At 53.3% G+C, this 13,549-nt stretch overlaps 1 protein-coding gene across 1 annotated transcript in view; it reads right to left on the bottom strand.

The window, feature by feature from the left end:
• Positions 1-2,878: 2,878 nt before the first annotated feature.
• USH1C (USH1 protein network component harmonin) overlaps positions 2,879-13,549 on the bottom strand; it is a 47,329-nt gene continuing 36,658 nt past the window's right edge. The window contains exons 20-27 of the mRNA XM_045484674.1: positions 13,437-13,487; positions 10,662-10,703; positions 10,068-10,121; positions 9,641-9,740; positions 6,441-6,547; positions 5,988-5,990; positions 5,106-5,161; positions 2,879-4,128 (exon numbers count right to left, since the gene is read on the bottom strand). Of these exons, the coding sequence (XP_045340630.1) occupies positions 4,005-4,128; positions 5,106-5,161; positions 5,988-5,990; positions 6,441-6,547; positions 9,641-9,740; positions 10,068-10,121; positions 10,662-10,703; positions 13,437-13,487 (537 nt within the window). The 3' untranslated portion in view covers positions 2,879-4,004. The remainder of the gene's footprint in view (positions 4,129-5,105; positions 5,162-5,987; positions 5,991-6,440; positions 6,548-9,640; positions 9,741-10,067; positions 10,122-10,661; positions 10,704-13,436; positions 13,488-13,549) is intronic.

Raw genomic sequence — 13,549 nt, forward strand, 5'->3', positions numbered from 1 at the left:
AATACCCAATGATGCGGGTTAGATTCAAAGGTGGCAAATGGGGTTCCCCTTGTGGGCCACCTTTGATCAGTGATTAGTGGCTGCCTGGCCAGAGCCCCGGGACAGAAGTAGCAATGTAGGCCGTGCATGGTCCTGGGCCTGGATGGGTTTGTCTGGACACTGACGCGGAATCTCATGTCCGGCCCAGTCCCCTTGGTGGACTCTAGCTTCAGCGGAGCTCCTCATGGCCCCACAGAAGGTCGGGAGCTGCTTTAGGGCCCCCCCTCGATACACCTCCTCTGGACCTTCCCACTTCTTACCTGGTTAATGCCACTGTCTGCTGGGGAGAGCTGAGTGCTTTGGGTTTAACAAGGAGCCACTTTCCAATGCATGAGAATTGATTTGCTTGATGATAATGAAGATGGAGTCAGGCCTCGTAAAAAAAGGAAGCTGAAGCTCGTTGTAGCCCACACACCCTCCCTGCTCTAAACAAACCTATGGCTTAGGGCTTGGATCACCCAAGTCCCCAGCCTCCCTTTGTTGTCTCTTCCCACCCTGCGCAGTGGCATACCTTCCTACCCTGCTCCTCTCACCGGGGGCTCAAAGCCCTCTTTATTGTGTCACTCATCAAGTCCTGATAAGCTCTGATAAACTCATTCACTCTAAGGTGCCAGTAACTAAGAATAGCGGGAGATGAATTTGAGATCCCAGGCATCAACAAGCTAAAGGTTTCCACAGCAGTATTTGCGGGTCACAAGAGGAAGTAATCATCACCGAACAGCAAAACGCGATTTGTTCTTCACGTGTGGGGAGAATTGTTCTGCCAACAATCTAGAACTTGATATGTTCCAGTGAGGGTTGCCCGGCCCCATACAACATACAGTGGAGAAAGGTACGGTCCCTTGAGCAAGAGCGCCGGGGTTTGGAATGCCAGCTCCACTACCTCCTCCCATGTGACCTAACAAAAGTCACTTAACCTCTTCGTCCCTCAGTCTTCTCTTAATAAAATGGAGTTGGTGACAACAGTGGTATCTACCTCATAGAGTTAAGGGGAGCAGAAGAACTTAGTGCTTAGAACAGTATGTGACATAAGGTCAATGCCATCTAAGTGTTGGCTGTTATCTCTAGGCTCCTCAGGGGGCGCTGTGGATCAATTCCAGTCATTGCAGTTTGAGATGGCAGACACCAGGGTCGAGCCCAGGCCCAGCATGCAGTAGATGTCAGCAGAGATGAACTCCCTCCTTTTACCTTCATCTTGGAATTGTCTCCAGAGCCAGGTTAGAGGCCAGTTAAGAAAAAACGGAGAATTCCTCAGTGTGATTGCTGTCTCTGGAAACCAGCTATTAGGAGGTCATTGTGGCCTTGTCTCCACTAAGATCAAAAAGGCCAGCAGTTTCTCTCTCTCTCTTTTTCTCTCTGCCCCCTCCATTGAACATGACTCGCTACACATAGTCCCTGCTGCCTCAGCAGTCATGTTGGGTGGGTCACGACCCACTCCCTGCCCAACCTCAGCTGATTGGAACTAGGATTGGTCCCTGGCCCCAGGGTCACCCACTCAGGTAAGTCGGCCCAATAAGATTCTGCCTGGGGAATCTGGAATTGGGAAATGGAGATTGGGGTGGGGGAGGGGCGGCTGATGTGGCTTGGTGGAGCTACAGCTAAAAGGTGGAAGATGATGATGGCCAAGCTCAAGCTGAGCTCTGAGGACATAGGGGAAGTGGCGGCAGAGACAGGAGGCCTCAATGGAGAAAGCTGCTGCTCCGAAACACCTTGAATCAGAACCACCTTCCATTTCCAATTCTCAGGAGACCTGGGGACACCATGTCTCCTGGTCATGGAGTACCCTGGTGACCCCTCTCTTCCCTGGAGCTAGTCTGAGAGCATCCCTGGGCCCTGTAACCAGGGGGGCCTCGACTTACCCCCTGCCAACCCCGTGGAATTATACCCTCCTGCCTCAAGCCCTTGCCTCCTTCCATGATTTTCCACTGGATGGAATTTCATGGACAGAATGGGCCCCCTGCCCCTGCCTCCCTCCCTAGCATCCTGTCTTAGTGACTTCAGGAGAAGCAGCTGTGGTCATGCTGTCCCTGAGTGAACCTGGGGCATCCCATACTTAAAGGTAATCCTCTGGGACTCCTGCCTACAACTATGCTTTCTGGAACTGAGCAAAGTCCCTATCTCGTGGCTTCATTTCCCGCCATCTTTCTCTGAGGAGACATAAAGCCCAGACCAGCCCATCTCCTGCTGCCCCAGCCCCCCTTGCTCAAAGCCAGCCAGTGGCCATTTGATCATGTCCTTCATGTCAGACCCAGATTCCAGAGCTGGGTCCTGTCTCCTACTCTTGAATAAGGGCCAAGACCTTACGTTTTGTTTGTTTTTGTACTTTTTTTTTTCAATTTGAGAGTTTTGAATCTGCTGCCCCAATCCACACTCACTTCTGGAAGCTGGAAAATAAAACAGTTTATTTTGTTAATGAGTTCAGAGGAAGATTTGTGGCAGCAATTAGCAGAAGTAAGAGGAGAGGGAGGGGAAAGAAACCCAGGAGTCAGGGCCTGTTCAAATTCAAGGGGGTAGTCTCCCAGGGTGGGAGAAACCAAATTCACAGGGCTGGAAGCAAGAAATGAGAGTCTGGATCCCAGGGGCCCTCTTCAGAACAGCTTCTTCCTCCCTCCAAGGTGGGCATCAGAGTGGCCTGCAGGGTTCCTTACAGAGCCCTACTTTAGGGCCAGTGGGAGTCTGAAATCCCTGGGTGCTGGCTGCAGGTTTCCAGGGTGCCTGTAGGCTGGCATCTCTCAAGGCTGGTTCCAGGCTTTGTGTTCAGGAGGGTGAGTCCAGAGCTCGCTGGCTTCAAGGGGTGAATTTGGTTTCTCCTTCTGGACTTCAGAAGAAGGTCCTGTGGGGAAGAAGAAGCAGACCAGGCGGATGCAGGCCTTGTGGGTGCACACGCAGCCCAGGGCAGGGCCTGACAACAGGCAGCACACAGCAGGCCCCACACAGCTCCACAGACGCTATAGCCACAACACACGAGGCCAGGGAGAGGTCAGAAGGGATATGTGGGATGAGACAGGAGGGGACCAGAAGGCAGTGTGGGGTCCCTTACAAAGAGCACATGACAAGTGGCAGAAAACATAGGGCCACTGAGGCCATCCCAGAAGGCAGGGCAGAGCGGGCCCACTGTCTTGGGAGCGTGAGGTCCTCATGCTTTGAGAAACTTGTAACAGAAAAGTCAACAAGTCCAGGCCTCAGTCTGCCCCATATGCTGCCAGCTGCGGGCCTTAGGCCACACCAAACACCAGTTTCATGGCCACCTGCCAGCTCTGTCCATGAGCACAGCTCTCTCACAGAGTGGGAAGCCCATCCCCAAACTGGGCTCCACAGTGTTCCACAGAGGACACTGTCAAGGGAGCTGGAGCCAAGGGAGAGAGAAGGCACAGGGGACAGTTTGGTCCAAGCAGGGCTCAGGCCATGACAAGTCACAACAGGACATGAACAGCTCAGATAGGCCAACCCTGGTTCTTTGGACCAGCCTTAATTGCCTCCTAATTGCCCTGGCTCTGCCCAAGCATGGGGCCTGGTAGAGCAGGGGCTCCCAGAGGGTGGTGTTCCCAGGGAAGGGAGGCACATTTCGCTGAGGACACCTCTGGGGGGATATCCAGGCTGCACTTCCTCTGGGCTCACCCAGCCCATCAGGCACTGTCTGTGCCCAGTAGAGAATGGTGCTCACTGTCCCATCCTGCTTGCATGGGTGCTGCATAGCACCCGTGGCTGTTCTCAAGGGCTCTGGTGAGTGGGATACCCAGGTCCCGAGTGTGCTACAAACTGGGCTCTGCTTGGCTCCCCCTGAGTGGGAGGGTCTTTGAGGTGGACAAAATTCCAGGGTGGCCCCCAGCAGGCCTGGATGGCACTTCAGGGATGGAGCCTTGTACAGCCCTCCAGATGCCAGTCCAAAGAACCTGCCAGCACCGGCAGCAGATGGCCACTGCATGCAGCATGGACAGACAGGGCCCTGTAGCCCGCCTGCCTATTCACCGTGGGGGGCTGCCAGGCTCCAGCTGCAGGAGGAACCTGTGTCTATGCACGGGAGCACGGTCTTCAAGGAACTTTCGGACCGGCTGGGGGCTTTCGGCTGCAGAGGAGGGAAGAGAAGAGCTACATACACAGAGCAGAGCAGGAAACACAAAACGTGGCTTGGTTATTTTCAGGCAGAGCTCCAGCAGACCTCTCTCTTCACTTAGCAACCGTCTTGGGTCCTGCCTAGGCTTTGGGTCCAGAATTAATTGTTACAGGACCTTGATTTCTCCAAGACGTACCCAGAACTCAGTCGGTGCAGGGCGGAGGAAGCAAACAGGCACAACCAAGACAGGCAAGCAGTGAGGTGAGGAATAAGTGTGTGTGTGTGTGTGGGGGGGGTGCAGGGGTGGGGGGAGGAAGGTGATGAGGATGGACGCCAGACACCAAAGAGGCAGAGAGACAGACAGACAGCGAGGGGAAATGGATACACAGTAAAAGAGAGGAGAGCACAGATTCAGGTCAGGAACAGAGGAAGCAAGAAAAGGACAGGGTAAGAGAGAAGGGACATATACATCGAGAGACAGACATACAGAGAATCATAGAGCAAGATGGAGACTGGCCTAAGGCTCCCTGAAGATCCTGCAGGATGGGGCCAAAGCCTGTGGTCTTGGCTGCTTAGAGACTCAGCATGAGGAAATGCAGTTACGTATCTAGGAAGAACTACCAGATAGTAAAAGACACAGAAATGTGGAAACTAGCTGATGATGGTGCAGGGGATGAAGTGCTGAGTGGGGAATCAGAAATGCTGAGGCTGTCCCAGCTTCATCATTCACTTGGCCTGAGATCTTGACCAGCTCTGGGCCTCAGTTTTCCATATGTCAAGAAGAATTTGGACAAGACAGTCGTGGCGGCAGCACTGACAATGCTTGGGGACAGTGACTTCGTTCTAGGCTTTCTCTAACCTGGGAGTTTTTAGGATCAATTACTCCTAGAAGCTGTGTGCTTGGACCAATCCTTCAGGCTAGATGAAGGCTGGGGGCAGACTAGGAGAAGATAGCCAAGATTCTGGAGGAGGAGAAAGACAAAGCAGAGGGCCAGGGGCCGCATACACTTACAGCTCGTCATCATATTCCTTGGGGGGACAGACGGCAACAACAAGGTCGATCCAGTCCTGTGGGGAGAAGACCTGTGACTCTGGGGCATGCTCAGGGATTGATAGCATGTCTTCCCTTGACACTCCATTCCCATTTCTGGTGGCTCAAGATCAGCTGGCTGGGGCTTCTTCCCATGGGGAAGCTTCCAATCTCTGGGACTTCACAACCATAGAGCACAAGGTTTATGAGCCCTTGAATGACACTAAGTTCCCAAATGCTGATCTGTGGTCCAGAGCCAGGCAGCAATGTGAGAATCTACCTGGGGGATTTCTTAAAACTCTAGACTCATAGACCTGCCCCTGGAAATCTGGGGAAGGTCCTGAGAAATAGTATTTTTAACAATCTCCCTAGATCAATCTGATGCACATCCAATCAGGGAACTTCAGGCCTAGCTTTCTGACTCTAACACTTGAATCCCCTCAATGGCATCACTGCCATCCTTGGCTTAGCCATCATTGTCCACTCTCGGCTTGGGTGTATCCAATAAAAAGTAAGTGAAGTATCACTGGGCCCCTCTACCATGCAATATAGCTCCTACCAGTGAACTGCAAGTTCTCCCCAGGACCTCCCCCCATCCAATCCAGTTCTGCCCTTAAGAAACACAGAGGACACTTCCGCTCCCTCTACCCTAATGTAGCCCTTCAGATAATCAAAGATAGTCATCATGTTACCCGTGAATCTTCTCTTCTCCATATCCCTTCATGTGGGTCCCAGGCCCATCTGGTCAGCTTCCTCGGCACTGAACTTAATACCTCAGGCTCGGCTGCCTGCATACAGTTGCACAGGTTGTGCATTGCACAACATGAGAGGGCACCATCCACACTGTAGTCTGTAGGAGGGCACCCCCTCGGATTGTGCAGTGCACAGCCAGGGAAACCTTATGTGGTGGCCTTGACCCAGGTGGCTGTCTAATGAGCACAGAACAGACTACCACCAGACCCTCCTCCATTTTGGGCCCTCTACTTCTTTTAATGCTTTCTAGTAGCCCCAAGCATCTTTGATTCCTGATCAGTGTGCACTTAGAGAAGGCCGTGCCACACCAGGTCTTCTGGAGTCTGTATTTGTGCCACCTGCTTTTTGGACTCAAGGCCAAGAACTGACATTTATTTTCCTGAATCCCATCTTGTCATATTGAGACCATTGGCTGGATGTGTTATATGGGTGTCACCCAAGAATTTCCGGGACCCTGGATACCCACCCTGGGATGGGGCATCCTGACTATAAGGCCTGGATGCAGAGGTCAGGGTTTGAGGCAGGCAGGCAGGGGAGGCAGACATGGAGGCGGTTTGCTCTTACCCCCTGACTCCAGGCCTTCTGCAGGGTGGCCTCTGCCTCAGCCAGGGTGTAGTCCGTCACAATCTTGCCATTGATCGCCATGACCTCATCCCCTTTCACAATGCCACCTGCAGGAAAATGAGGCTTATTGGTCAACTGGACTGTACATGACATGTACCTGTCCCAGGGCTTGGCAAAGGTGAGGGGCAGGGGGTCACTGTAGGGCCCTCACTGAAGGAACCTCACCCCTCAATTCTGAGATGGGCTCAGAAGGCATGGGGGGAACAATCCACTAGGTTACTCAAAGGGCGCTTCCTACCCACCCTGTCCCCACTCCCTCACCCCAGCTCAGTAGAATCAGGACACCAGTGATGAACCATCGCCACCCCAGCCTTTGCCCAGGCCTCTACTATTGCAGAGGGAGGCAGACCTGTGTTACCCATGAAGTCATCTGAAACATGAACTAGTTCTATGAGCTGTCCCCGTCTGTGCTTCAGCCCTCTCGGTCTGCATCAGGCCCCTGAGAGGGCTGAGCTCCTTCCTGCCCCAGAGCCTTCACATGCTGTTCCACCTGGGACACTTGCCCCTTCTCTCCCTTCTCTTCTAGTGCTGAGATAAAATGTCTCCTTCTCAGAGAAGACTGCTCTGACCTGCACACAATCTCAAGCAGGTCTTTCCTATTGTTCTCTCATAGCATCCCAGTCTTTTCCTGCAGAGCATTTTCACAATTTATAATCATATATCTATCCGTTGATTGATGGTCCCTCCCACCAGACTGTCTGCTCCATGAAGGCAGGGACCGTCTCTTTCGTTGGCTACCATACCCCTAGCACTTACCATAATACCTAGCATACAAATAAGAATTCACTATATTTCTTGAATAAATGAATGATGTTAAAGGTCTTCCAGGATAAGATGACCTATGGTCTAATAAGTTTGGGAAAAGCTGAGTTATAAGCTAAGCAGAGTTACTCACTGCAGGACTTGTCAGAGCCTTGCACATGCTACTATGTATTGTGGCTCTCCAAGAAGTAGGTAGATTGTGCATGGTTTCTCATACATCTTCAACTTCAGAACCTTAAAAAAATTTTTTTTTAAGGAATTTCTCTCAGTTCTGGTGTCCACGGAACATTCTCTGGATTATGTTGAAATAGATCACCCAGAAGCCTTGCAGGCCTGAGGCCACAGGAATGCGGTGTGTGTTACTGAACACTGTGGTGTGGCAGTGGCTTAAAACACACAGGCTCCTGGAGAAACTTCCAGCAGCTGCTGGCAAGTCCAAAGCAGTGTGGGACCCGACTATAGACTGCAGTTTCCTCTGGCCAGTGGGTCTGGGGAGAGGTGACTTTTCCCTTTTGTACAAACCCAAGATGGAGCCTCAGGAGCAATAAGGCAGTGGTTGGGCTGGAGCTTTGTAAGGAAGGGAGGGACCCGGGAAAGTCATCCATTTTTTCTGGTCCTTTTCCCCTGCCAGACACAGTAGACAGGTGTCTTTCCTAGGCCAGGCAGCAACTCTTCACTCACCTGGTACTGAGATGTGTCAGATGGGCTAGGAGGGCAGCAGTGGGCCATGGCAGCTGCCTAGCTGAGCAGGCCCCGCTCCACAGCTGAAATGAAGGCTCAGAGTATGGCTGTGAGAGGCCTGAGGTCATCAGGGGGCCATAGGTGGGAACCGGATTCCCCTTTGTAACCAACAGAAGCCTGGCTGCCAGCAGCCTGGTGACTGTCCTATCACTCTGTCACCTGCCCATGTCGTCACCCACCCTTCATTCCACCATCTGCAGCCTAGCACATCCCAGGAGGGATCTGACCATGGGATTCCTGCTCTGGCCTGGAAAGGTGAGGGGCCCGAGGCTTCTCCTTCAAGGCCACTGATTCCTTCAGAAAAGAGTACTGAAAAGGCTCTTGGACTTGGAAGAAGGAATCACTGGGGCGCCTAGGTGGCTTAGTCGGTTAAAAAAACATCCGACTTCAGCTCAGGTCATGATCTCACAATTCGTGAGTTCGAGCCCTGTGTAGGGCTCTGTGCTGACAGCTCGGAGCCTAGAGCCTGCTTCGGATTCTGTGTCTTTCTCTCTCTCTGCCCCTCCCCTGCTCATGCTGGGTCTCTCAAAAATGAATAAATGTTAAAAAAAAATTAGAAAAAAAAAAAAAAGAAATCATTAATGATGAGTTTCAGACCCTGACAGGTGAGTGGCTTTAGGGCAAGAAAAAGCAAATTGACAAAACTGCTTGGGTTCAAGTCCTGCCTCCACCACTTGCCAGCCATGGGTCCTTGAACAAGCATTTAACCTTTCTGTGCCTCGGTTCCCTAAGCTGTAAGATGAAAGTAATAACAGTACCTACTTCCGGTGTTGTCATAAGGATTAATGAGTTAATACACGTGAACACTTTAGACGGCATAGGTGCAGGTACTTAGAATGGCATCTGGTGCATGGTGAGTTCTTGACAGATGTTGGCCCTTATTTTTTTTTTTTAATTTTTTAAGTGTTTTTATTTATTTTTGAAGGAGAGAGAGACCGAGCGTGAGCAGGGGAGGAGCAGAGAGAGAGGGAGACATAGAATTTGAAGCAGGCTCCAGGCTCCGAGCTGTCAGCGCAGAGCCTGACGCGGGGCTCAAACTCACAAACTGTGAGATCATGACCTGAGCCGAAGTCGGACGCTTAGCCGACTGAGCCACCCAGGCGCCCCTGTTAGCCCTTATTTTTAAAAGAACAGGGAAGGTTTTGATGGTTTCTTTCTCGCTTTTACATGTGCTGTCCCCTCTTCCTGGAAAGTTATTTCCCATCATCATAAGGCTAACACTGATTTATCTTTTAAGGCTCAGCTCAAGTATCATGCTTGTAGGGAGCCTTCCCTTGGTGGGTTAGGGGCCCCTCAGGATCCCACAACTTCCCTCCACGCCCCCACTCCTCTGTCAGCTCTTAGCATGCTGCACTGTTATTGCCAGAATGAGACAATTCTGAGCATGTTTTCACCACTAGATGGGGAGCCCCTGGAGGGCAGCGTGGAGTCTGGTTCACTGTATACCCATAGCCCTGGCACTATCAAATGCCCACGGGCAACATGTGGGACTCAATGGATAGATGGACCCATTCAGATGGCGGGGAATTCTTGAGCAACTGTCAGCCCCCCCCAAGTTGGCAGCTGTGTGCTTTCCTGAGGGGACCTGTATACCACCACACCATCCCCAAACTGGGGCATAGCTGGTTCCCACTCACCATGCCGCTCAGCAGCTCCCCCCTCATACACAGCTGAGACGACCACCTTTCCAACTGGGGAGTCCACACCGCCTTCCAGGGCCAGATCTAAGGATCCCTCCTGGTTAGAGAAAAACAGGCCTCAGGGATCCACGCAGACAGCAGCCTGTGGGCACCTGTGGGCCTCTTGACAGGGCTACAGAGAGGGCAAGAGAAGCCACGGGGCCAATGACAGTGCCATCAGGGAGAAAAGGGGGTAGGGACACTAAGTGGGACCTGGGTGTGTGGTCCCACCATTGGAGGGGACATTCCCAGGGGAGAAAGGAGAAGAAATGGGATCTGAGGAGTCGCCCAGGAGTCTCTTCAAGAGTAGAAGCAGGGGACCGAGATGGGAAGGGGCTGGGGCAGAGAAGGGTGGTGGCCGCCTGACTTTCACGTGCCTACGTACCTTCTTAATGCGCAGGAGGCGGACATCCTTCCCTATGATCTGCTCTGGGGTGAACTAGAGGGAACAGACAGTTGGAAGCTGTGAGTTTGCCTGGAGGGTAAGGGTGGGGCCCCACAAAGTACATGGACAAGGGGACCCTTCCCAGCCCCACACCCATCGGTCTTCAACTGGGGGGGTCCCAGGCCTCATGGCAGCCACATGGATACACACACACACACACACACACACACAGAGGTGGCCACGCAGATCCCAGATCCGTTCTTTGTGAGAATTCCGTGAGGGCTGGGTGAGGATGTGCCACCCAGCAAACCACGCAGCACCTGGTCATAGGGCTCAGCATGTGAAACTGCGGTTATAACCCTCCTCGGCCCCAACCAGCCCTGGAAGTCACACCAGCCCTATGGGTCACACCAGAGTGCTGTTTTGAAAGGAGCCTTCACCCCCAAAGACCAGTTGGGGATCCTTGGGGCTCATCACTTGCCCCACTTCATCCCCAGGACCCCCAGGGCTCAGAATGTACCATCACTGAACACACCGTAATCCCCCACTCCCACTCCTGGGATTACTCCCCAAGGGAGGAGAGTTCTCTCTCACCATGGAGTAGGGGTCAAAGTCTTCCTCATATTTCCGGAAATCCTGGAAGCAAAGGGAGGGTGTCAGGGCCACAGAGCAGAGTTCCCTGAGGGTCGCTGCGGGAAATAAGCTTAAGGCAGAGGGAAAGACGGGAATGGGTCAGAGGCAGGGGAGAGCGTGGGGGGCCAGATGTGGCCTGGATGCAGATGCAGGGAGGAGGCGGGAAACCCCAATAGCCAGAGCGCCTCTGCCTGGGGAGAAGCAGGAAGCTATGACGGCGTTTGAAGGAACCCAGCCCTGGACCCTGCACCCTGCACCATTCCAGTGGGGTGGGCGTCTGGAGCTGGCAGCGGCACCCACTGATGTTCAGGTGGTCTGAGCAGCCAGTGTCAACCTTGCCAAAGGTACCATCTGCTCACAGCTTCAAGGCATTCAGGTCCTATCTGAGTTCCTCCGGGTGCCCGTGAGAGACCAGGTTCAGGTTCTGGGGATGAAGCCCAGCTTGTCTCCACCCAGTGCTCTGACCCCAAAGAAAGTCAACGCTGTGCAAGAGGCTCCTCTCCCTGGGGAATCTGGTCACAAGATGATTGGGGGGAGGGGAGAAAGGGATGTCAGGCTCCAGGAGGAACAGGGGTGTCTGCACTTGCCCCATGCCCAGCACTGTTCTTTACGTAATGCTTATCTAGAATGTAAGAGTTCTCCCCAGAATCTTAGCCAGGGGAGGATGAAGGAGGAGACATAGCTCAGGAGCTCTGGCTTGGGGAGGGCTGTGGGAACAATGTCCCCAAGGGGTAGAAACAAGCTGGCAAGAAGGAAGATGGGGGGCAAAATCAGCACACACTGCCTTCCTAGGAATCACACGCAGACAGTGGGAGCCCAGGGTCCACAGACTGAGGGTCCAGGTACGCCGAGTCCTAGAGCAGCAAAGCCATAGTTCATCCCCACGGGCAGGTGGGAGCAGTAGAGAGGCCCAGTGGCAGGGCCCACACAGGCCCTGCTAGACTACATGGAGCCACCCCCAGCACACAGTTCCTAGGCCACACCAAGTGTCCCCCCCAGGCCTGTGGCCAGCATCATGGAGAGGCCGCTGCCCTCTCTACGCCCAGCATGCAGCAAACAAGTTCTGGGCACAAGACGAGGAGCAAGCATCAGCAGACAGGGAGGCCCAAACTCCCTGAGCATCAATCTGCCCTCCCTCCTCACGAGTCTTCATTGCTCAGGCTCAGCCCCCAAGAGCCTGGGAGTCTGGAGTCTGGCCCAGCTCGGAGGCCACTCCCAGGTCAGTCTGTGGGTGTCAGCAAACAGAGGAAGGGATGCAGCAAATCCAGGGGTGGGAGAGGTCACTAGGCAGGATATGGAGTCAATGCTCTTTCACTGAGGGCCCAGACCACTTCTAGCTATTTCTTCTGGAAAACTGGGCAGTGCTGGCTATGGGCTTCCCCTTCTCCCTCCCTGTGAGAATCTGCTCTCAGGATGGCCAGATGGCAAGCATTTGTGTCTTGAGTTCAGATCATAGACTTACAAGCCACTACAGCTGGTCAGCCCTTGAAGAGGGAGGGCAACCCTTCATCCAAGAGATGGAGAAACTGAGGCCCAGAAAGCTGACATTTATGCCCCAGGTCATTCAGCCAGGGGGTAGTGGAACAAGGGTTTGACGTCCAGTCTAGGTCCTTGGGCTTCTCACCATCCAGCCTCTCTCTCTTTGAGAGCTGTCTGTACCCTAAACAACAAGGCCTTTAATATCTGTCTCATGATCACAGTGCTTCGAGGGGTAGGATGGCGTAGCAGGTAGGAGCCTGACTGTGGAGCCTGACCTCCTGGATGCAACTCCAGGGTCTGACAGTAGCTGTGCCATCATGGGCATGTTTCCTAACCTCTCTGTTTCAATTTCTCATCTACAAAATGGAGGTGATCATTGCACTTACCTCCTAGGGTTGCTATAAAGATTAAACGAGTTCAGATACATAACGTATTTAGAAACTGTGCTTGACACCTTGTTAGCTGTTGCCTGTCACTCCCCAGGCCTGGGCTGGGCACAGCCTCCTTTGCAGACTCCCAGGTCTCACTGTGAAGCTGACACCTCCCTCTTGTATTGCTCTGCCTGTAGTCAAATCAGCCTGCGGTCTTGTGGCGGGTTATCGGTGAGGTTGGCTGCAAGGTCTTTCTCTGTCTTGGGATCTCTTTCACTGGTGGTGACACAGCCAATCCACTGGCTGGCTCTGTGAATATGAGCTTCCAGGAGGGGGGAAGATAAGTGGTTGCCTGTCTGATACCACTGCTCGGCTGGGGAAAAACGTCCATATCCTTGTGCACGGGAACACTCCAGGCAGGTGGAGGATCTGGGCTACCACATCCTTCCTGACTGATCCAGTGCCACATACAGCTGTGATCTGCCTTGAGGGGACAAGACAGGGGAGGGACAGGGAGACACCTCAGGCCCCCCTTTCTTCTCTCCTAGGGCTGCAGCGAGGGCCCATCTTGGCCTCGGTGACCCTCCGAGGGTCCCCTCTGCCTGCTCTTCTTTGAACAAACGGTAGCAAAAGAGCAGAGCCCTCAAGGTCCTGCTGCTCTTAGCTTGGGGATGGGGACTAATAAAGCCAGGGTCCCCTCCTGATAGGAGACCGTTCCCAACTCCTGGCTGCAGGCAACGGGAACATAGCTCTGGCCTGAGGCTCTGGCAGATGGTAGTTGGGACTGCTTCAGAGCCAACTGGCACTCCCAGCAGCGAGAGAAGTCAGAGTGGGAGGGGTGGGGGTGGCGGGGAGGACTACAGACACACGACAGGTATCGCTTTACTTGTCTGAACGCGGTCTGATAAACCACCATCCTCTTCAACATCTCCTGTGGCTGCCAGAAAAAAAAAATAGAAAGTTCCACACTGGACGTTATCGATAGGTCTCGTCTGCCCT

Source organism: Leopardus geoffroyi, chromosome D1 (assembly GCF_018350155.1).
Source record: "Leopardus geoffroyi isolate Oge1 chromosome D1, O.geoffroyi_Oge1_pat1.0, whole genome shotgun sequence".
Taxonomy (NCBI): domain Eukaryota; kingdom Metazoa; phylum Chordata; class Mammalia; order Carnivora; family Felidae; genus Leopardus; species Leopardus geoffroyi.